Source organism: Heptranchias perlo, chromosome 23 (genome assembly GCF_035084215.1).
Source record: "Heptranchias perlo isolate sHepPer1 chromosome 23, sHepPer1.hap1, whole genome shotgun sequence".
Lineage (NCBI taxonomy): Eukaryota > Metazoa > Chordata > Chondrichthyes > Hexanchiformes > Hexanchidae > Heptranchias > Heptranchias perlo.
Window position 1 is genome coordinate 47,732,630 of NC_090347.1, and position 24,620 is coordinate 47,757,249.

General features: G+C 49.3%; 1 protein-coding gene and 1 non-coding gene across 2 annotated transcripts in view; both read right to left on the reverse strand.

Annotated features, from left to right (window-relative positions):
* Positions 1-621: 621 nt before the first annotated feature.
* On the reverse strand, positions 622-981 carry LOC137341457 (small Cajal body-specific RNA 2). Its single transcript, XR_010967039.1, has one exon. It is a non-coding gene; the product is annotated as a small Cajal body-specific RNA 2 (non-coding RNA).
* Positions 982-20,887: 19,906 nt separating this feature from the next.
* The window catches only part of tmem35 (transmembrane protein 35), a 5,579-nt gene continuing 1,846 nt past the window's right edge, over positions 20,888-24,620 (reverse strand). The window contains exon 2 of the mRNA XM_068004544.1: positions 20,888-22,207. Within this exon, the coding sequence (XP_067860645.1) occupies positions 21,812-22,207 (396 nt within the window). The 3' untranslated portion in view covers positions 20,888-21,811. The remainder of the gene's footprint in view (positions 22,208-24,620) is intronic.

The window sequence follows — 24,620 nt, forward strand, 5'->3', positions numbered from 1 at the left end:
CTAGGGCTGGGGAGTGTCCACATTGATTTTGAGACGATAGTTGCAGTCACGTATCAGGTGGGAGTTGAAACTGCACCCAGACCTGGGTGCAGAGTCCGGACATTCAGCATGTGATAGCGATGCAGCTTGTGGGGCAAGGGAGATCCTTGGTCCCATCTCCTGGTTCAGTGAAGGGTGGGGACACACAGGAACATGGGATAATGATCAACTCACATCCCCGGCCCCAGAGCACCATCCCAGCAACTCCCACCCCGGCTCTCTCCCCATCCCCCACTCTGATCCTGCTGCTCTTCTCTCCGCTTCATTTCCCCGTCAATGCCCTTCCCGTGGGTTTTCTCCCCTCTCTGCCTCCCACTGGTTCTCACTCCCCCCCCCTCCCCAGTATGAACTGGTGCTGTAATCCAGGCCCTGAATGTGGAACTCGGGAGTAATATTGGCGATTAGCGTGGATTCATTTAAGGGGAAGCTCGATAAACACGAGGGAGAGGGGAATATACTGAGGGGTAGATGGAGGGGAGGAGGTGGGTGTGGGCCCGCTCTACAGTCCATGTAGGCCCCCAGGCCCCGGGCTAGTGCTGTAATCCGGGCCCTAAATCACCCCCCAGGCCCCGGGTGAAGTCTGCGGATCAGAATCGCCTCGATACTCAGCGGCCGGGGTGACCCCGCGGCCTCATCTATCTGATCGGTTCATCATCTCCGCTCATCCCGGGGCTTTCCCGCCGCCTCCGCCCATCGCCAGCAGCTCGCGCGCGGTGTCTCATCACCTCGAGCCGGGGCCCGGGCCTCACACCCGGCCGATCAAATAAGATCAGAGTGTAGTGGGAGCGGCGGGGCTCACACTCACTCACCTCACACTCACACACCTCACACTCACTCACCTCACACTCACACACCTCACACTCACACTCACACTCACTCCTCTCTCACTCTCCGCCGCCGCTCTCGCACTGAGCGCGCCTCGCCGCCCTCCCTCCTTTTATAGCTTCGCACTGACGACGAGTCCTGAAAGAGAAGCCCCCTGCTCAGGTTTATCGGACCTCCCACCAGTAGCGCTCCGCCCAGTGTCCCGGGGGAACATCTTTCGGGGACTCTTTTGACATGTGATTTAAATTAAAATTGATGGAGGGGAAATTAAGATGGTTTTTCTTTTTATTGAGAAACCTGAATGGAAACTAAGGTGTATGACACCAGCCAGTAAAAAGGACAAAACGGGTAGGGTACAAAAGTAATGAATGGAATCGTAGAAAGTTACCGCACAGAAGGAGGCCATTCGGCCCATCGTGTCCTTGTTGGCCGAAAAAAAGCCACACAGCCTCGTCCCACTTTCCAGCACTTGGTCTGTCGCCCTGCAGATCACGGCACTTCAGGTGCACATCCAAGTACTTTTTAAATGAGTTGAGGGTTTCTGCCTCTACCACCCTCTCAGGCAGTGAGTTCCAGACCCCCACCATCCTCTGGGTGAAAAAATTTCTCCTCAGCTCCCCTCTAATCCATCTACCAATTACTTTAAATCTATGCCCCCCTGGTTATTGACCCTCTGCTAAGGGACATAGGTCCTCCCTATCCACTCTATCTAGGCCTGTCATAATTTTATACCTTAATTAAATCTCCCCTCAGCCTCCTTTGTTCCAAAGATAACAACCCCAGCCTATCCAATCTCTCCTCGTAGCTAAAATTCTCCAGCCCTGGCAACATCCTCGTAGATCTCCTCTGTACCCTCTCTAGTGCAATCATATCTTTCCTGTAATGTGGTGACCAGAACTGTACACAGTACTCAAGCTGTGGCCTAACCAATGTTTTATACAGTTCCAGCATAACCTCCCTGCTCTTATATTCTGTGCCTCAGCTAATAAAGGAAAGTATCCCGTATGCCTTAACCTTATCTACCTGTCCTGCTCCCTTCAGGGATCTGTGGACATGCACTCCAAGGTCCCTTTGTTCCTCTACACCTCTCAGTATCCTCCCATTTATTGTGTATTCCTTTGCCTTGTTTGCCCTCCCCAAATGCATTACCTCACACCTCTCCGGATTGAATTCCATTTGCCACTTTTCTGCCACCTGACCAGTCCATTAATATCTTCCTGCAGTCCACAGCTTTCCTCCTCACTATCAATCACACGGCCTATCTTTGTGTCATCCGCAAATGTCTTAATCATGCCCCCTACGTTGAAGTCCAAATCGTTAATATATACCACAAAAAACAAGGGACCGAGTACCGAGCCCTGCGGAACCCCACTGGAAACAGCCTTCCAGTCGCAAAACACCCATCGACCATTACCCTTTGCTTCCTGCCACTGAGCCAATTTTGGATCCAATTTGCCACATTCCCTTCGATCCCATGGGCTTTTACTTTTTTCACCAGTCTGCCATGTGAGACCTTGTCAAAAGCCTTGCTAAAATCCATGTAGACTACATCAATTGCGCTACCCTCATCGATCCTCCTTGTCACCTCCTCGAAAAATTCAATCAAGTTAGTCAAATCCGTGCTGACTGTCCTTGATTACTCCGTGCCTTTCTAAGTGACAGTTTATCCTGTCCCTCAGAATTGATTCCAATAATTTGCCCACCACCGAGGTTAGACTGACTGGCCTATAATTACTGGGTCTATCTCTTTCTCCCTTTTTAAACAATGGTACAATGTTAGCAGTCCTCCAATCCTCCGGCACCACACCTGTATCCAGGGAGGATTGGAAAATGATGGTCAGAGCCTCTGCTATTTCCTCCCTTGCTTCTCTTAACAGCCTGGGATACATTTCATCCGGGCCTGGTGATTTATCTACTTTCAAAGATGCTAAATCCTTTAATAATTCCTCTCTCACTATGTTTATCCCATCTAATATTTCACACTCCTCCTGAAGTTATGCTAAACCTTTATAAAACACTGGTTAGGCCTCAGCTTGAATTTTGTGTCCAATTCTGGGCTACGCACTTTAGGAAGGATGTCAAGGCCTTAGAGAGGGTGTAGAAACGATTTGCTAGAATGGTACCAAGGATGAGGAACATCAGTTATGTGGAGAGACTGGAGAAGCTGGGATTGTTCTCCTTAGAGCAGAGAAGGTTAAGGGGAGATTTAATAGAGGTGTTCAAAATCATGAAAGGTTTTGATAGGGAGAAACTGCTTCCACTGGCAGGAGGGTCGGTAACCAGAGGACACAGATTTAAAGTAATTGGCAAAAGAACCAGAGGGGAGATGAGGATAATTTTAAATTTTTTTAAAGGCTGAGATAGATAGATTCTTGGACTCAAGGGGAATCAAGGGATATGGGGATTGGGCGGGAAAGTGGAGTTGAGGTAGAAGATCAGCCATGATCTGATTGAATGGCGGAGCAGGCTCGAGGGGTAGGATGGCCTACTCCTGCTCCTATTTCTTATGTTCTTATGTGAGGTATGATCTGGAATGCTCTGCCTGAAAGGACGGTGGAAGCAGGTTCAATAGTAACTTTCAAAAGGGAATTGGATAAATACTTGGAAAGGAGAAAATTGCAGGGCGATGGGGAAAGAGCACGGGAATGGGACTAATTGGATAGCTCTTTCAAAGAGCCGGCACAGGCAAATGGCCTCCTTCTGTGCTGTCAGATTCTATGACCTCCATGGCGGGTGGGAGATGGTCGGGTTAAACCATCAAATGCATGAAACGCTACTGTAACATGCAACTATTCACTGTATTTATTAACAACTGAGATGACGGGATAGAGAACCACATATCCAAGTTTGCCGATGACTCAGATAGGCAGCATTGTAAGCAGTGTCGATGGAAGCAAAAAATTACAGAGATATTAATAGATTAAGTGAATGGGCAAAACTGTGGCAAATGGATTTCAATGTAGGCAAGTGTGAGAGTACTTTCTAAATGGTGAAAAACTCAAAACAGTGGAGGTCCAAAGAGACTCAGGGGTCCATGTGCATAGATCATTAAAATATCATGGACAGGTGCAGAAAATAATCAAAAAGGCTAATGGAATGCTGGCCTTTGTATCTAGAGGACTAGAGTACAAGGGGGTAGAAGCTATGCTGAATAAAGGTCAGGAGGCCCGATCTGAATAAAGGCTCAGTGCTCATAACTGCTTTCTCAGCTCCCTCTGGGACACAGTTTGGTGAGGGTACTTGTTGTGAAAGAGTTATGAGTGTTTGAAGCTGTTCACACAGAGAAGCTCATGGGGTGTCTCCATGGCTGCTCTCGATTGGACTGAGGAAGAGGAGGAGAATGGGGATCAAGGGAGGTGTAGGTGGTCAGCAGAGAAGGGAGCAACAGAGGGGATGAAGTCGCAGGAGGCATTACCCCCCGAACAGGGTCTACAAACAGAGGCTCAGCCTTCTTGACCTGTCGGAGGAGCAGTGTTTCTGAAGGCTGAGATTGTCACATCAGGTGGTCACAGACACCTGCAGCCTCCTAGATGAGGACCTGCTGGACCTGGTGGCCACACGTTACCAGTGGCTGTGAAAGTCACCACTGCCCTCAATTTCTTTGTCTCTGGCTCCTAGGCCGAATAAGCAGGCACTCAGATTTGCGATACTGGCTTCCCACAGTCACAGGGTGCCATCGATTGCACACACGTTGCAATCCGAGCACCCCTGGATCAGCCAGGAGCATTCGTCAACCGCAAGGGATTTCATTCCATTGTTGGTGTGGAACTACAAGAAAGGTTCATCCAGGTCTGCGCCAGATTCCCTGGGAGCTGCCATGATACTTTCATACTGCAGTAGTCCAACATTCCCGACCAGTTCAGATCTAGAACTAGCATTAAGGGGTGGCTGCCAGGCGACAAAGGATACTCCCTTCAAACCTAGCTGATGACACCTCTGAGGAACCCCAACAATGAGCACCAGGAGTGCTACAACACGGGCCATATGACAACCAGATGTGTCATCGAGCAAGCCATCGGTGGACAGGTCTGGAGGCGCCCTTCAGTATTCGCCAGCAAGGGTCTCTAGTTTGATAGTGGTTTGCTGTGTTCTGCACAACGTAACGCAGCAGAGAGGACTAGAGGTGAAGGAGGAACGAGCCGCTCATTACTCCTCATCTGATGAGGGTTCTGATGGAGAGGAGGAGGAAGAGGAAGATGGAGCGATAAACAATCACATTGCTGCTCGGGAGGTCAGAGATGCCCTAATAGTTCGAAGGTTCAGTTAGTCACTCACACTGGACCAAAGTAACTATCACATCCCCCACCCTCCCCTTCCCCCACTTACACAAGCAGTCCTGTAACCAACCATACACTCGCTGCTTGTGCACCAATTGATTTCAGTCAATTCATGTCTTCACATTCATCACTAAGCAACTGGAAATCCGAGCTGACACTCACTATTCAAGAATGGGGAACACGGGAAAATGGTGCAAAGTAATAAATTTAATGTGATTTACTAAATTAAAGGGAGTAACAAATTTGCAAAAACACCCACACGCGCACCCTTGGTGAACGACAAGGCTCTTCTCTTTCTCTGGCACTCCTACTTGGTGCAACCCCTGTAGCTTCCGCAGACGTCGGGACAGGCTGCTCTGATCCCTGCCCTGACTTCTGAGATGCTCGTGGCCGACGACCTCTGGGCGTTGGAGTCCGTGAGGGCCCCCCCAAAGACTGCTCCACCTGTGCAGGGGAAGACTAGGCCATCGGGAGAGGAGGCAGCGTGTCGGGTACTGGTTCGGGCGGCGGAGTTGGGGGACAAAGGGTGAGACGTTCAAACGCGTTGAGAGGATTTTGCACCTTCATCTCCCCTAGCGCCGTCGTCCCTCTTCCGGGGCCAGTGAAACATCAGTCTCTGCGGGTCTGTGCGAGAGCAGCTTGAACAAGATCAGTGACACCTTGTAAGCTCACGTCTGATCTATCTGCCAGCATGTGGAAGCCGGTAGACATGTTGGCATTCAGAGTTTGCAAGGCCACCGTCTGGGCCTGAAGGGACTGATCTGTGGGCCGTGATTCAAGTTCCACAGAGGAAGCCACTCTCTCAGTGGAAGGCATCCTCGCCATGGCCTGGGACATCCCTCCACAAATGTTTGAGCTGGAGTCCGCCATCCTCCGATATTGTGGAGAGTGTGCGTGGTACAGCTGCCAGTACCTCGCACAGTTGGTGCTGACCCTCAATCATTCTCCTTTTCATTGATGGCCCTCCGGGTTCAGCATCTCTGTCCAGCTGAGCAGAGCCTGGAGCGGAGAGTACCCTCCGACGCGCACTCTCTGCCACCAGTCTCTGCTCGTGCTCACTTGTGAAGTGTGATTCACCAGGTGAGATCCCACCGAACTCTCTAACAGGACCCACTGAAGTGCTCGTATCTGCTCTGGTGCCTGGTTCGCATGTATGGTGTGACAGGGCCCCCTCAGCAAAAATCAGCTCCTCTGAGGAATCCTCGTTGTCTACGGACAGGGGCTGCTCTATCGTCACGTGATGGCCCTGCAGGAGAGAAGAGACAGATATGGTTTAGTCAGGGGACTGTACAAATGTTGAAAGGCACATGATTAAGGTGGTTATGGTTCATTATTGTGCTGAATTCAAGTCAAGATGACCGAGTCTTGTAGGAGATGTGGGTCTGAAGATGAATTCCATCACCTTGCAGCAGTGAAGTCCCACTTTCATCGTTGCCGATGCTCAGAGACGCTGATATGCCACTGATCTCCAAAACCTCCTGTTCCGCACGGGTGGGCTCCACAATCTGTGGGGGTCTGCTCCAGTCCCCTCCCTCTTCCTTGCATTTTGTGCTCTCTTCTCCTGCAAGGAGGCATGACAGAGCTATCAGTGCCTCTAAGGCACGTGTGCATCTAATGGATGCAATGTATTCGGTAAGGGTGAATATCAGACAGATACCCCAGCGAGTGTCACTGCCGTGTATTTGAGGACGTGTGCTGAGAATTGGAGGAGGTACTGAGGGGGTATCAAATGACATTATGATTGGGGTGAGTGGCAGTGGTGGATGGAGGAAGGGGAGGTGAGGAAGTGCATTGAAATGCAACGATGGGTGCTGCTGAAACTTAAGTGGGTGTGAGGAGAGATGTGAATGGAGGAGGCTTGACAAGACAGAGTGAGAGGGAGGGTGTGCACTACAGGATCTAGGTGAACCTGCAACTTTACTCATCTTTCCTGACCTGGTTAGGTCATTAAAACGCTTCCTGCACTGGATCCAAGTCCTCATAATAAAGCTCCTGCCGTTCACCTTTTGGCCCACCTCCTATCACACGCCTTCTTTATTGTGGTAGCAGGTTTCTTTTTCCCATTGCTCGGAGACAGGACCTCTTTCCTCGCCCTTACTGCACCCAGCAGTCTGTCCAGGGCCTCACTGAACCTGGGTGCAGATTTTGCCCTCCTTGCTTCCATTTTGCTCCTTCTACTTAACCAGAGACGAAACACAATCCACAAGACTCTGAACCTCCTCCACCATTGCCTCTGTGAACTGGGCCTTTAAATAGTCGAGGTGAAATCAGGTCCACATCACGCACAGGGAGACACGAAACCCAGATTTCTTCTGATGATGAGGCATCCCTGTTGAAAACGGACATTCCCGCACGTCCCACGATATTCCGTGTTCATCGGCCGCTATCCCCCCTCCCCCCACTCAGATCCCATCTCTGTGTTAATATCGAGCCCAATCAGGAAAGTAGTTAATATTAAGCTTATGTTTTAAAAGCAAGAGGAAGGGGAGGGTTGAGGAGCCCCCAGCTTCACGGTCCAGGGAATGAATGGGTCACAGTGGAAGGTGTCGTTAATCTTCATTTCATGGAGGGAGGGGGAGGAGTGTGTCGAATGAAGTAACTGGGGTTCGGGAAGAATTAGAGAACTACGTTAAACTGCAAAACCTTTGTTCATCTACGGGTTTCTGTTTGCTATCTCATCTGCAAAGTTGACAACCCTGGTTAAATCATTTTTAGTTAAAATAAGGGCATTCAGGGTTACACAGAAATAGCAGCATCTTTAACTGTTTCACTTGTGCTGATGTAATGGTGCGTCTGCAGTATTTCTGAGTCATGTGTTTTGTCTGTCGTGCTTTTAGAAGATGAAGGTGGTTATTTATTTCTTGCTCCCCTGAATATTTTTGTCACTGGCTTTTATTTTCGGGGTTCCCTTCCTTGACCCAGGCTGAGAAGTCAAGCAGGCCACACTTGTCCATACCGAGTTCACAGGGATCTCCAACACGGCCTCTGTCAGTGCTGCTAATGAAGCAGCCACAAGGAGCCAATGGAGCTATTTGCCCTGTGTAGTGCAGAGCTGAAGATTCCTGCACACTCACCCTGCACCGATGCTTCCTGGCTGCAGCACCTTTGCATTTTCACCTAGAATATTCCCAAACTTTCTGTGCAAGTGGACGGAGCCACACCAGGATGTAATGTGTCATCGGAACAGCTCCAGTTGTGACTGGCAATCCAAAACAGCAATTCCCCGCGGGCACTCTCCAATTTTTAAAAAATGAATTAACGAGCAGAGTACTTTGTACCGAAAATACCCCCTAGGCGTTCCTTCTCCGAAATAAATCAGCTTCATTATTTTCACTGTGAGCCTAACCACAACAGGTCAGGAGCAGCATGTCTCTCCAGGTGGTCTGTGGGAGACATGCAGAGAAGTGAGCCTCACCGGAAGTGGTTTTCTCGGGCGTACCGAAAACAACCTCTTACTCTCAGTCCTGGAACGATGGGGATTATGAGGACAGATCAGACTCGGACACACGATTTCGGGCTCAACCGTAAGATTAACAATAACACCAGTAAACAGCACAAACAGTACAACCCTGGCTTGTCCAATAAACCCTCCCGTGCTAAATTACCACGGCCTAATAAGAGAAACCCCTCCCGTGAAATAAACTAACACAGGACCCCCCCAGCACTAAAACCCTCGAAGGTTTGGTTGGGATTTACAATCACCCCCTCACACAGCGCAGTGGTCTTGTGGATGTGTGGGCGGAGGCAATGTGCCCACCCCGATTGCCCGTTGTTGCTCGCAGCTTCTTCCTGCACGTCTCACTCCTGGTTCCGTACCCCCGACACGGTGTCCAAGTTCCAGTTTGAGTCGAGGTCCGTTGATGAGGGATGAAGAGCAGCGTCAGCTTCTGGCGGTGTTCCATTGAATCGAGCAGAGCCCCACTCGGGAGATTCGCTGTAGATTGATGGCGAGGAGATGAGAGCGCAGGGAGCAGATAGCAGAGAGAGCAGAGAGCGCAGAGAGAGCAGAGCAGAGAGCAGAGAGAGCAGAGCGAGCAGAGAGCAGAGAGCGCAGAGAGAGCAGAGCAGAGAGCGCACAGAGAGCAGAGAGAGCAGAGCAGATAGCAGAGAGCGCAGAGAGAGCAGAGCAGATAGCAGAGAGCGCAGAGAGAGCAGAGCAGATAGCAGAGAGCGCAGAGAGAGCAGAGCAGAGAGCAGAGAGAGCAGAGCAGAGAGCAGAGAGAGCAGAGAGCGCAGAGAGAGCAGAGCAGAGAGCAGAGAGAGCAGAGCGCAGAGAGAGCAGAGAGGGCAGAGCAGAGTGCAGAGAGAGCAGAGAGCGCAGAGAGAGCAGAGAGGGCAGAGCAGAGTGCAGAGAGAGCAGAGAGCGCAGAGAGAGCAGAGAGCGCAGAGAGAGCAGAGAGCGCAGAGCAGAGAGCAGAGCCAAGAGCAGAGAGCAGAGCCGAGCCAGGAACTGTTGCCAAACGGTTCCTTATATCCCCAAAATCCATCACCTTTTCTCCCGCCAATACTGATCGATGTATTGACTCAGGTGATCTGTCTGGACCCCCCCCACCCCCCCCCCCCCCCCCCCCCCGTGACCTGGAGTGACTCGTAATCTTTGAAATCTTTGTGAAAAATGCTATTTTGTTTTCCTGCTCCCAGGCCTTGCTCCTGGAGAGACAGTGGGTGCTGATTACTGGGTGTCTGTCGTTTCCTGAGCTGATGGCCCCCATTAGCAGGTAATGGGTTTCAATCTCAAACCGATCTCGCTGAACTGGCTTCTCTCCTGGGAGACAATGGGCCGGCCGTCTCCTGCCTTCCACCAGTTGCAGTTGGGACTGAGAGTCTCTGAGTTCCCTCTTGGGGTATTGTTCCCAGTAATCATGTTAAATGGTGGTGACGTCAATCGGCCTGGGTTCCCTCCCACCCAGCCTGTCGGTGTGAAATGTCCGTCTGCTCCTCAGTCAGGTTAGCCTGGCTCAAAACTCCTGCCAGTCAATCCTATCCCCTAAACCACTCCCACAAGTTTGCCAAACAGCACAGTTCTTTCTCGGGGGTATTGGATTTAAAATATGATTCATAAAAATGGCCTGAATGCTGGTTCTACATCACTCTCATTGCGAGGTACTGTTATCAGCATTAAAGTACTTGTTTTTACTTTGTGAAGATCTGAATCAATTTAGTTAGCACTATCAACTCAGATCTTATCTCAGACCATCCCCCTGTTTAACAGTAGGCCAGAAATACAATTGCACAACCACAGAAACTGTGATAGACATCACCGATACAGTTACACCAGGTCACTGCTGAGTTCACTGATCTCAGTCGGGGCAGGGGATCGGAGGATTGTAACTTTTTTTTATTCGTTCACGGGATGTGGGCGTCGCTGGCGAGGCCGGCATTTATTGCCCATCCCTAATTGCCCATGAGAAGGTGGTGGTGAGCCGCCTTCTTGAACCCCTGCAGTCCGTGTGGTGAAGGTTCTCCCACAGTGCTGTTAGGAAGGGAGTTCCAGGATTTTGACCCAGCGACGATGAAGGAACGGCGATATATTTCCAAGTCGGGATGGTGTGTGACTTGGAGGGGAACGTGCAGGTGGTGTTGTTCCCATACGCCTGCTGCCCTTGTCCTTCTAGGTGGTAGAGGTCGCGGGTTTGGGAGGTGCTGTCGAAGAAGCCTTGGCGAATTGCTGCAGTGCATCTTGTGGATGGTGCACACTGCAGCCACTGTGCACCGGTGGTGAAGGGAGTGAATGTTTAGGGTGGTGGATGGGGTGCCAATCAAGCGGGCTGCTTTGTCCTGGATGGTGTCGAGCTTTTTGAGTGTTGTTGGAGCTGCATTCATCCAGGCAAGTGGAGAATATTCCAACGCACTCCTGACTTGTGCCTTGTAGATGGTGGAAAGGCTTTGGGGAGTTGGGAGGTGAGTCACTCGCCGCAGAATACCCAGCCTCTGACCTGCTCTCGTAGCTACAGTATTTATGTGGCTGGTCCAGTTAAGTTTCTGGTCAATGGTGACCCCCCAGGATGTTGATGTTGGGGGATTCAGCGATGGTAATGCCGTTGAATGTCAAGGGGAGGTGGTTAGACTCTCTCTTGTTGGAGATGGTCATTGCCTGGCACTTGTCTGGCGCAAATGTTACTTGCCACATATCAGCCCGAGCCTGGATGTTGTCCAGGTCTTGCTGCATGCGGGCTCGGACTGCTTCATTATCTGAAGGGCTGCGAATGGAACTGAACACTGTGCAATCATCGGCGAACATCCCCATTTCTGACCTTATGATGGAGGGAAGGTCATTGATGAAGCAGCTGAAGATGGTTGGGCCTGGGACACTGCCCTGAGGAACTCCTGCAGCAAAGTCCTGGGGCCGAGATGATTGGCCTCCAACAACCACTACCATCTTCCTTTGTGCTAGGTATGACTCCAGTTTTCCCCCTGATTCCCATTGACTTCAATTTTACTAGGGCTCCTTGGTGCCACATTCGGTCAAATGCTGCCTTGATGTCAAGGGCAGTCACTCTCACCTCACCTCTGGAATTCAGCTCTTTTGTCCATGTTTGGACCAAGGCTGTAATGAAGCTTACACTCACTCACGAGAATGGTCACAGGTGAGGGACTGGAGGACTGCCAGAATCCCTGGAATTGCAATCCAGCCAGAGTCAGCATCTTCAGGGGAGGAGGGGACCTGTACCCCAGTGAGAGTCAGCACCTTCAGGAGAGGAGGGGACCTGTACCCCAGTGAGAGTCAGCACCTTCAGGAGAGGAGGGGACCTGTACCCCAGTGAGAGTCAGCACCTTCAGGAGAGGAGGAGAACTGTACCCCAGTGAGAGTCACACCTTCAGGAGAGGAGGGGACCTGTACCCCAGTGAGAGTCACACCTTCAGGAGAGGAGGGGACCTGAACCCCAGTGAGAGTCACACCTTCAGGAGAGGGGGGGGACCTGAACCCCAGTGAGAGTCACACCTTCAGAAGAGGAGGAGACCTGAACCCCAGTGAGAGTCACACCTTCAGGAGAGGGGGGGACCTGAACCCCAGTGAGAGTCACACCTTCAGGGGAGGGGGGGACCTGAACCCCAGTGAGAGTCAGCACCTTCAGGGGAGGAGGGGACCTGAACCCCAGTGAGACTCAGCACCTTCAGGAGAGGAGGGGACCTGAACCCCAGTGAGAGTCAGCACCTAGAATAGAATCATAGAATGGTTTCAGCAAAAAAGGAGGCCATTCGGCCCATCAAGCCCTTGCTAGCCCTTTGTAAGAGCAATCCAGTTAGTCCATGCCATCGCTCTTTCCCCATAGCCCTGCAAATTTTTTCCCTTCAAGTATTTATCCAATTCCTTTTTGAAAGCCATCATTGAATCTGCCTCCACCATCCTTTCAGGCAGCGCATTCCAGATCATAACTACTCGCTGTGTAAGAAAGTCTTTCCTCGTGTCGCCTTTGGTCATTTGTCAATCACCTTAAATCTGTGTCCTCTAGTTCTTGACCCTTCCGCCAATGGGAACAGTTTCTCTTTATTTACTTTATCTAAACCCTTCATGATTTTGAACACTTCTATCAAATCTCCTCTCAACCTTCTCAGCTCTAAAGGAAGGAGGCATTGCTGGACATGGTTCTGGGGAATAAGGTGGGCCAAGTTGAGCAAGTGTCAGTGGGGGAGCATTTAGGGAGCAGTGATCATAATATCATAAGGTTTAGAATAGCTACGGAAAAGGACATGGACCACTCGAAAGTAAAAATACTCAATTGGAGGAGGGCCAATTTCAATGGGATGAGAACAGATCTGGCCTGAGTAAATTGGAATCAAAGATTGGCAGGCAAAACTGTAATTGAATAATGGGCGGCCTTTGAAGAGGAGATGGTTCGGGTACAGTCTAGGTACATTCCCTCGAGGGGGAAAGGTAGGACAACTAAAGACAGAGCTCCCTGGATGACAAAAGAGATAGTGAGTGAGATGAAACTGAAAAAAGGGGCATATGACAGATGTCAGGTTGATAACACAAGTGAGAACCAGGCTGAATATAGAAAGTTCAGAGGGGAAGAGAAAAAGGAAATAAGAGGGGCAAAGAGAGAGTATGAGAATAGACTGGTGGCCAACATAAAAGGGAATCCAAAAGTCTTCTACAGGCATGTAAATAGTAAACAGGTAGTAAGAGGAGGGACCATAAAGGAGATTTACTCGTGGAGGTAGAGGGCATGGCTGAGGTACTGAGTACTTTGCATCTGTCTTTACCAAGGAAGAAGATGCTGCCAGAGTCTCAGGAAAGGAAAATATACTGGATGAATTAAATTGATAAAGAGGAGGTACTTGAAAGGCTGGCTGTACTTAAAGTAGATAAGTCACCCGGTCCGGATGGGATGCATCCGAGGTTGCTGAGGGAAGTAAGGGTGGAAATTGCAGAGGTAATGGCCATAATCTTCCAAACATCCTTAGATACAGGGATGGTGCCAGAGGACTGGAGAATTGCAAATGTTACACCCTTGTTCAAAAACAGGTGTAAGGATAAACCCAGCAACTACAGGCCAGTCAGTTTAACCTCAGTTGTGGGGAAACTTTTGGAAACGATAATCCGGGACAGAATTAACAGTCACTTGGACAAGTGTGGATTGATTAGGGAAAGCTAGCACGGATTTGTTAAAGGCAAATTGTGTTTAACTAACTTGATAGAGTTTTTTGATGAGGTAACAGAGAGGGTCGATGAGGGCAATGCAGTTGATGTGGTGTATATGGACTTTCAAAAAGCGTTTGATAAAGTGCCGCACGGTAGGATTATCATCAAGATTGCGGCCCATGGAATAAAGGGGACAGTAGCAACATGGATACAGAATTGGCGAAGTAACAGGAAACAGAGAGTAGCGGTGAACGGTTGTTTTTCGGACTGGAGGGAGGTGTACAGTGGTGTTCCCCAGGAGTCAGTGCTGGGACCACTGCTTTTCTTGATATGGACAGGCTGGTGGAATGGGCAGACACGTGGCAGATGAAATTTAACACAGAAAAATGTGAGGTGATACATTTCGGTAGGAAGAACGAGGAGTGGCAACATAAGCTAGAGGGTACAACTCTAAAAGGGGTACAGGAACCGAGAGATCTGGGGGTAGATGTGCATAAATCATTGAAAGTGGCAGGGCAGTTTGAGAAAGCGGCTAAAAAAGCATACGGGATCATGGGCTTTATAAATAGAGGCATAGAGTACAAAAGTATGGAAGTCATGATGAACCTTTATAAAACACTGGTTTGGCCACAACTGGAGTATTGTGTCCAGTTCTGGGCACCGCACTTTAGGAAAGATGTGAAGGCCTTAGAGAGGGTGCAGAAAAGATTTACTAGAATGATTCCAGGGATGAGGGACTTCAGTCACGTGGATAGACTGGAGAAGCTGGGGTTGTTCTCCTTGGAACAGAGACGGTTGAGAGGAGATTTGATCGAGGTATTCAAAATCATGAAGGGTCTAGACAGAGTAGATAGAGAGAAACTGTTCCCATTGGCGGAAGGGTCAAGAACCAGAGGACATAGATTTAAGGTGATTGGCAAAAGAACCAAAGGCGACATGAGGAAAAACTTTTTACACAGCGAGTGGTTGTGATCTGGAATGCACTGCCCGAGGGGGTGGTGGAGGCAGATTCAATCATGGCCTTCAAAAGGGAACTGGATAAGGACTCGAAAGGAAAAAATTTGCAGGGCTACGGTGGGGGAGTGGGACTAGCTGGATTGCTCTTGCATAGAGCCGGCATGGACTCAATGGGCTGAATGGCCTCCTTCCGTGCTGTAACCTTTCTATGATTCCAAGGAGAACAACCCCAGCTTCTCCAGTCTATCCACGTAACTGAAGTCCCTCATCCCTGGAATCATTCTGGTAAATCTTTTCTGCACCCTCTCTAAGGCCTTCACATCTTTCCTAAAGTGCGGTGCCCAGAATTGGACACAATACTCCAGTTGTGGCCAAACCAGTGTTTTATAAAGGTTCATCATGACTTCCATACTTTTGTACTCTATGCCTCTATTTATAAAGCCCATGATCCCGTATGCTTTCTTAACCATTTTTTCAACCTGACCTGCCACATTCAACTATTTGTGCACATATACCCCCAGATCTCTCTGTTCCTGTACCCCTTTTAGAATTGTACCATTTAGTTTATATTGTCTATCCTCGTTCTTCCTACCAAAATGTATCACTTCGCACTTCTCTGTATTAAATTTAATCTGCCATCTGTCCGCCCATTCCACCAGCCTGTCCATATCCTCTTGAAGTCTATCACTATCCTCCTCACTGTTCACTACACTTCCAAGTTTTGTGTCATCTGCAAATTTTGAAATTGTGCCCTGTACACCCGAGTCCAAGTCATTAATATATATCAAGAAAAGCAGTGGTCCTCGTACCGACCCCTGGGGAACACCACTGTAGAATCATCGAAAGGTTACAGCACGGAAGGAGGCAATTCAGCCCATCGAGTCTGTGCCGTCCTCCAGTCCGAAAAACAACCGTTCACCGCTACTCTCTGTTTCCTGTCACTTAGCCAATTTCGTATCCATGCTGCCACTGCCCCTTTTATTCCATGGGCTTCAATTTTGTTGTGAAGCCTATTATGTGGCACTTTATCAAACGCCTTTTGAAAGTCCATAAACACATCAACCGCATTGCCCTCATCAAAAAACTCAATCAAGTTAGTTAAACACGATTTGCCTTTAACAAATCCGTGCTGGCTTTCCCTAATCAATCCACACTTGTCCAAGTGACTATTAATTTTGTCCTGGATTATTGTTTCCAAAAGCTTCTCCACCACTGAGGTTAAACTGACTGGCCTGTAGTTGCTGGGTTTATCCTTACACCTGTTTTTGAACAAGGGTGTAACATTTGCAATTCTCCAGTCCTCTGGCACCACCCCAGTATCTACGGATGTTTGGAAGATTATGGCCAGTACCTCTGCAATTTCCACCCTTACTTCCCTCAGCAACCTAGGATGCATCCCATCCGGACCGGGTGACTGATCTACTTTAAGTACAGCCAACCTTTCTAGTACCTCCTCTTTATCAATTTTTAGCCCATCCAGCATCTCAACTGCCTCCTCTTTTACTGTGACTTTGGCAGCATCTTCTTCCTTGGTAAGGACAGATGCAAAATATTCATTTAGTACCTCAGCCATGCCCTCTGCCTCCATGAGTAGATCTCCTTTTTGGTCCCTAATCGGCCCCACCCCTCCTCTTACTACCCGTTTACTATTTATATGCCTATAGAAAACTTTTGGATTCCCTTTTATGTTGGCCGCCAGTCTATTCTCAAACTCTCTCTTTGCCCCTCTTATTTCCTTTTTCACTTCCCTTCTGAACTTTCTATATTCTGCCTGGTTCTCACTTGTTTATCAACCTCAATTATTCACAATATTTATTAACGACTTAGATGAAGGCATAGAAAGTCTCATATCTAAGTTTGCCGATGAGACACAAAGATTGGTGGCATTGTAAGCAGTGCAGATGAAAACATAAAATTACAAAGCGATATTGATAGATTAGGTGAATGGGCAAAACTGTGGCAAATGGAATTCAATGTAGACAAATGTGAGGTCATCCACTTTGGATCAAAAAAGGATAGAACAGGGTATTTTCCAAATGATAAAAAGTTAAAAACAGTGGATGTCCAAAGGGACTTAGGGGTTCAGGTACATAAATCATTGAAGTGTCATGAACAGGTGCAGAAAATAATCAAGAAGGCTAATGGAATGCTGGCCTTTATATCTAGAGGACTAGAGTACAAGGGGGCAGAAGTTATGCTGCAGCTATACAAAACCCTGGTTAGACCGCACCTGGAGTACTGTGAGCAGTTCTGGGCACCGCACCTTCGGAAGGACATATTGGCCTTGGAGGGAGTGCAGCGTAGGTTTACTAGAATGATACCCGGACTTCAAGGGTTAAGTTACGAGGAGAGATTACACAAATTGGGGTTGTATTCTCTGGAGTTTCGAAGGTTAAGGGGTGATCTGATCGAAGTTTATAATATTAAGGGGAACAGATAGGGTGGATAGAGAGAAACTATTTCTGCTGGTTGGGGATTTTAGGAGTAGGGGGCACAGTCTAAAAATTAGAGCCAGACCTTTCAGGAGTGAGATTAGAAAACATTTCTGCACACAAAGGTTGTAGAAGTTTGGAACTCTCTTCTGCAAATGGCAATTGATACTAGCTCAATTGCTAAATTTTAAGTCTGAGATAGATAGCTTTTTGGCAACCAAAGGTATTAAGGGATATGGGCCAAAGGCGGGTATATGGAGTTAGATCACAGATCAGCCATGATTTTATCAAATGGCGGAGCAGGCACGAGGGGCAGAATGGCCTACTCCTATTCCTATGTTCCTAACCTGATGTCTATCATACGCCCCTTTTTTCTGCTTCATCTTACTCTATCTCTTTTGTCATCCAGGGAGCTCTGTCTTTAGTTGCCCTACCTTTCCCCCTCTTGGGAATGTGCCTAGTCTGTACCTGAACCATCTCCTCTTTAAAGGCCGCCCACTGTTCAATTACAGTTTTGCCTGCCAATCTTGGATTCCAATTTACCCGGGCCAGATCTGTTCTCATCCCATTGAAATTGGTCCTCCTCCAATTAAGTATTTTTACTCTAGATTGGTCCTTGTCCTTTTCCAAAACTAATCTAAACCTTATGATACTATGATCACTGTTCCCTAAATGTTCCCCCACTGACACTTGCTCCACTTGACCCACCTCATTCCCCAAACCAGATCCAGCAATGCCTCCTTCCTCGTTGGGCCAGAAACATACTGATCAAGAAAGTTCTCCTGAACACACTTCAGTAATTCCTCCTGCTCTTTGCCCTTTACACTATTACTATCCCAGTCTATATTTGGATAGTTGAAGTCCCCCATTATCACCACCCTATAGTTCTTGTAATTTCCCTGCAAATTTGCTCCTCTATATCCTTCCCACTGGTTGGTGGCCCATAGAATACACCCAGTAGTGTAATGGCACCTCTATTGTTTCTTAAGGAGAGGAGGGGACCTGAACTCCAGTGAAAGTCAGCGCCTAGGAATGTAGGAGTGGGCCATTCAGCCCCTCAAGCCTGTTCCACCATTCAATGAGATCATGGCTGATCTGTGACCTAACTCCATATACCCTCCTTAGCCCCATATCCCTTAATACCTTTGGTTAACAAAAATCTATCAATCTCAGATTTAAAATTAACAATTGAGCTAGCATCAACTGCCGTTTGCGGAAGAGAGTTCCAAACTTCTACCACCCTCTGCGTGTAGAAATGTTTCCTAACTTCACTCCTGAAAGTCCTGGCTCTAATTTTTAGACTCTGTCCCCTAGTCCTAGATTTCCCAACCAGCGGAAATAGTTTCTCTCTATCTACCCTATCAGTTCCCCTTAATATCTTGAAAACTTCGATCAAATCACCCCTTAATCTTCTAAATTCCAGGGAATACAACCTTAGTTTGTGTAATCTCTCCTCGTAATTTAACCCTTGAAGTCCAGGTATCATTCTAGTAAACCTACGCTGCACTCCCTCCAAGGCCAATATATCCTTCCTAAGGTGCGGTGCCCAGAACTGAACACAGTACTCCAGGTGTGGTCTAACCAGGGCTTTGTGTAGCTGGAGCATAACTTCTACCCCCTTGTATTCTAGTCCTCTAGATATAAAGGCCAGCATTCCATTAGCCTTTTTGATTATTTTCTGTACCTGTCCATGACATTTTAATGATCTATGTACATGGACCCCTGAGTCTCTTTGGACATCCACTGTTTCGAGCTTTTCACCATTTAGAAAGTACTCTGATCTATCCTTTTTAGGTCCAAAGTGGATGACCTCACACTTGCCTACATTGAAATCCATTTGCCACAGTTTTGCCCATTCACTTAATCTATTAATATCTCTCTAATTTTATACTTCCATCGACACTGCTTACAATGCTGCCTATCTTTGTGCAAACTCGGATACGTGGCTCTCTATCCTGTCATTCATTAATGCCATTATTTTCCTCATTAGTGTTAATTTGCTTATGTTAATTATGGTGATCCCCTGCCCCCGATTCAAAATTAGTTTCCTTGAGGTTTCCGGCATGCTCTCCTCGTCCTCTACTGTAAATACCGACGCAAAGTAATTATTTAACATGTCTGCCATTTCCTTATTTTCATTTACAATAAGCACCTTCAGGGGAGGGGGGGACCTGAACCCCAGGGAGAGTCAGAGTCTTCAGGGGAGGGGGGGGGCCTGAACCCCAGGGAGAGTCAGAGTCTTCAGGGGAGGGGGGGGCCTGAACCCCAGTGAGAGTCAGAGTCTTCAGGGGAGGGGGGGGCCTGAACCCCAGTGAGAGTCAGAGTCTTCAGGGGAGGGGCCTGAACCCCAGGGAGAGTCAGAGTCTTCAGGGGAGGGGGGGGCCTGAACCCCAGTGAGAGTCAGAGTCTTCAGGGGAGGGGGGGGCCTGAACCCCAGTGAGAGTCAGAGTCTTCAGGGGAGGGGGGGGCCTGAACCCCAGTGAGAGTCAGAGTCTTCAGGGGAGGGGGGGGCCTGAACCCCAGTGAGAGTCAGAGTCTTCAGGGGAGGGGGGGGCCTGAACCCCAGTGAGAGTCAGAGTCTTCAGGGGAGGGGCCTGAACCCCAGGGAGAGTCAGAGTCTTCAGGGGGGGGCCTGAACCCCAGTGAGAGTCAGAGTCTTCAGGGGAGGGGGGGGGCTGAACCCCAGGGAGAGTCAGAGTCTTCAGGGGGGGGGCCTGAACCCCAGGGAGAGTCAGAGTCTTCAGGGGGGGGACCTGAACCCCAGGGAGAGTCAGAGTCTTCAGGGGAGGGGGGGACCTGAACCCGAGGGAGAGTCAGAGTCTTCAGGGGGGGGGGCTGAACCCGAGTGAGAGTCAGAGTCTTCGGGGGGGGGGCCTGAACCCCAGTGAGAGTCAGAGTCTTCGGGGGGGGGGCCTGAACCCCAGGGAGAGTCAGAACCTTCGTTGGGGGAAATTGTTGACAAACTTTTTGAAAAATAGATTAGCATCAATGAGTGAGAGATGAGACGAATTCACTTTTGGACGTTTAATGAGGTTCATTTCTAAACATCTCTTACTGATTTGCCAGAAACTGTGTTTGTAACTGAGGAGTAATTTACAAAATATATGAAAAATGCAAATAAACCATGCAGCGACTCACAGAAACCAACAGCAGTGTTTGAGAATAGTCTGTCACCGGATACAGTGTGTAACTCGGGGTAAACTGTCGCTCAGTTTCATGGGTATTTACTCTGAGGGGATCGTCTCACCGGCTCCTCCTTTTCATCACTCGTGTTCTCCAAAGCGAATAGAATCAACTCCAGACCAGACGGTCAATGATTCCTCCCCGGTTGCTGCTGTGATCAAAGGGAGCCCTTCACTGGAGCTCATCCCGCTCCCAGGTCCCAAACAGGTGGCAACATGAGTCAGCAACCAAATCCTCACCGCCCCCTCCCTCCTCCACCGCCCCTCCCCTCCCCCACCGCCCCTCCCCTCCCCCTCTGTCCCTCCCCTCCCCCACCGCCCCTCCCCTCCCCCACCGCCCCTCCCCTCCCCTCCCCCTCTGTCCCTCCCCTCCCCCACCGCCCCTCCCCTCCCCCACCGCCCCTCCCCTCCCCCTCTGTCCCTCCCTCCCCCACAGTCCCTCCCCTCCCACTGCCCATCCCTTCCACCACTGCCGCTCCCCTCCCCCTGTCCCTCCCCTCCCCCCCACTCCCCCACTGCCCCTCCCCCACTGCCTCTGCCCCTCTGCCCCCTCCCCCTCTGCCCCCTCCCCCTCTGCCCCCTCCCCCTCTGCCCCCTCCCCCTCTGCCTCTGTGTACATATAATTTTAATTTTAAAAAAAAGTTTTATAACAAGCAAGTAGAGAGTAAGAGAGGAGTTACTGGCAATTAGATTGGTAATTGGAGGGGGGAAAGGAACAGATGAAGGAAGGCAATGGGAGGGGGAAAGCTTTGAATCTCTCCCCAGGCCTTCTCCTCCCCAGGGTAAACAATCCAAGCACTTTCCTGCATTGCCTGCCCTGTCTGGATGTCCTTGTGACCAGGACTGTGCAGAGTCTCTGTCCCTCTGACTGTGCGCCCCGAGTTGTACAGTCCCTTCACCTTCACATGTGCTGCCTCACACTGCTGATGGTTTTAATGAGCTCAGCTCATGTCTTTCACTTTATATCAATTCTGGGGATTCCCAATTTCCTGCATTTGCTCCAGTGGTGAAACTCCTCCACCCAAAGGGAGGAGTTGTTGGGAAAGACGGACTGTCACTTTAATTGAAAGGATGTGGAGCGAGATCTCGTTTAACTGTTACATGTTGGAAAGACCCTCAGAGGACACCTCACTTCTGGGAGCCCTGTCCACTGACAGGGAGACTCTCTGTTCACACAGCAAGGCTCTCGCTCCCTCCGTGAGGTGAATATGGAGGGTCTTTCCCAGCTGTGGATCGTGTGTTTATCGTCACTGCAGAACATCGAGTGGTGCAGACTGGGAAGATGAGGGTTGTTTTTCTTCTGATGAGGGTGATGGGGATCACAAGTCATTTCTGTCAGTCTTGGGGGAGTATTCCTGTCAGAATTCACAGATTCCCAGTCAACAGATGTTCACGGACTTCCAGCAAATTCCAACTGAGTACAGCTTGTGACACGGAGGTCCTTCAGGTTCTGGGCGATAATATTGGCTCGTGTGGTGACCTGAGTCCGACCCCTGGTCCGTACGAGTCGAGTTAGGAGGATTTCAGTTTTCCTTTTCCGAGTTCAGTCTCGGTCTTTCTCTCCTCCTCAGCCTCCCCCTCCCTCGCCGTGACTCCCGCTGCCGTGTCTTTGTCTTTTTCATCGGCCTGCCTCACGATCAGCAGTCGGCAGGTCAGCAGGATCCCAAAGACCAGTGCGTGGGCGTAGCGTTTGAGTGGGTCACCCACCAGCTGGTGCAAGAAAAGTACCGCCAGCATGACCAGGAGCAGGGTGAAGTTAGCCACGTCCTTGGGCCTCCCAGGTACCAGCGTCATGACGACGCCACACGCCACCTCCAGCGTCCCGATAAATTTCCGCAGCAGGATGGAGGTGATGCCCATCTTCTTTAAGACTGGCAGAGCCTTGGCATATTCCTTATACGCTCTTTTCTGCAATTAAAATCATTAAAAACTGATGCCATTAATTGCTCAAAAAAAGAGCCCAGTGCAGTTTAAATTTCATCATAAATTACAGCACAGCAGGAGGCCACTCAGCCCATCGTGCTGGGGTGTGAGCGGGGTGGGAGGGGAAAGGAAGTCCTCGGCTCATACTTATTTAAAAAGTACCTGGACCTGCCCTTAAAGTGCTGTAAGCTGCAGGGCTACGGACCGGGTGCTGGAAGGTGGGATTAGAATGGGCACCTGGTTGTTCTTCGAGCTGGCGCGGAGACGATGGGCCGAATGGCCCCCTTCTGTGCTGTATCTTTTCAATGGATCTATGGAATTGAGGGGCACCCCCAGTGACACTGTGAGCGGGGGTGGGGGCGGGGGGAGATGGGGATTGAAGGTGCAGCCCTCTTACATCATCTCACTGGAGTGGAGTTTGACTGTGAGCAGGGAGGGGGAGTTCTGGGGCGGGGGGCCAGTACCTTTTATGTTTGAAGACCCAGCAGTGAAAGCCCAGATTCGGAGGGGTGGGTTTTACTCGTGTTCTGTGCGGGGGCTGACAGTAGTCTGTGTTCTTGCGAAGCAGCAATGAGGCCTCGTGCAATGTCCTCACCGCTCTCTCACACACTGTCCCAAATGGCCAGCAAGGGGATGAGAGATTGAACAGAGTGCAGCAAAAGTACCTTAAATTCAATCAGGAGAACCAGAAGGTGTTTAAATACCCAGGGCCCGGGGGTCAGGGGTTAAATACCCGGGGGTCAGGGGTTAAATACCCGGGGCCCGGGGGCTAAATACCCAGGGTCAGGGGTTAAATACCCAGGGTCAGGGGTTAAATACCCGGGGGTCAGGCCTCTGCTGTGGTTGAGAATTGACAGCAGGACTCTTTGTATTTCCTCAGACCTCATCCTAGTGAAACTGTGCTGTATCCTCGCTAAAGCCTCAATATCTTTCCTATTGCATGGAGCCCAAGACTGTATACAGTGCTCTATATCTTATTAAGCTTTTCTATAGGCTCATGGCTTTTATATTCCATACCTAGAATTCCATTAGCTTTTGTTTTACTCTTTATTAACCTGAAGGGCTGCCTTTAATGTCCTGTGAACCTGTACTCCCAAATCCTTCTGCTCTTCCCCAGCACCGAGCCGACTTCATCCACAGTGAAACTACTGATGTTATTTTTAACCAGACTGTACCACTTCACACTTACTGACATTGAGTTCCATCTGCCATTTGGTAGATTCCCCATCTTAGCAATATCTCTTTGTATCTTCCTTTGACCTTCTAAAGCACGAACTATACTCCTGTTTTAGGATCATCTGCAAATTTCAACACCTCTCCCTCTGGGTCTATGTCCAAACCATTGATGTAGTGAACACGAGTGGTCCCAGAACTGAACCCTGAGAGACACCTGCCAGCCACTCGGACAAACTGCCCTTCATTTCAACTCTCGGTTTTCTTCCTCCTAATCAATTTTTAATCCAGTTTGCTCCCTTCCCCCTAATCCCATACCCATTAATCTTCTCCAGTAATCTCCCCTGTGTAACCCTGGCAAAGGCTTTCCTGAAGTGTTTGGACAATCCATCCACTGCATTCCCCCATCCATCATGTCTGTTACCTCCTCAAACAATTCAATCAGGTTTGTCAAGCACAATTGTCTGGCTGCTTCTAACTATTTTCTCTTTATCTAGATAACTAATCATTTTACCCTTCATTAAATATTCTAAAATTTTCCCTCCACAGATGTTAATCTAGGCGGCCTGTAATGACCAGATTCGCTCTGCCTCCCTTTTTATGAATGGGTATGGCCCCAGCCTCTCTCCTGTCTCCGACTCACATCCACACTCGCTAGAGCCTCAAATACCATTTCAGGGCCTCAGAAATTTCCTCCCTTATGTTTTAATGGAGTATACTTATTCTGTACCTTTGTAATCTCTCCTTTAAAAACATCCCACTGTTGCACTAAAGTTCTATGTCCCAATTTCTGTATATGTGTGCGTGTGAGTGAGTGTATATGTCTGTGTGTATGTGCGTATGTGAGTGAGTGAGTGTCTGTGCATGTGAATGAGTGTGCCTGTGTGTGTGTGAGTCTGTGTGCGTTTGTGTGAGTGAGTGTGTGTCTGGGTGTGAGTGTGTCTGTGTGAGTGTGTGTATCTGTGTGTGATAGAGTTTGTGTGTCTGTGTGTGAGTATGTGTGTTTGTGTGTGAGTGTGAGCGTCTGTGCTTGTGTGAGTGAGTTGTGTGTCTGTGTGTGTGTCTGTGTGTGAGTGTGTGTTTGTGTGTGAGTGTGTGCCTTTGTCTGTGTGTGAGAGTGTGTGTGTCTGTGTAAGTGTGTGTGTGTGTGAGTTTGTGTGTGTGAGAGTGTGTGTCTGTGTGGGAGTGAGTGTGTGCGTGTGTGTGTGTCTGTGTGAGTGTGCGA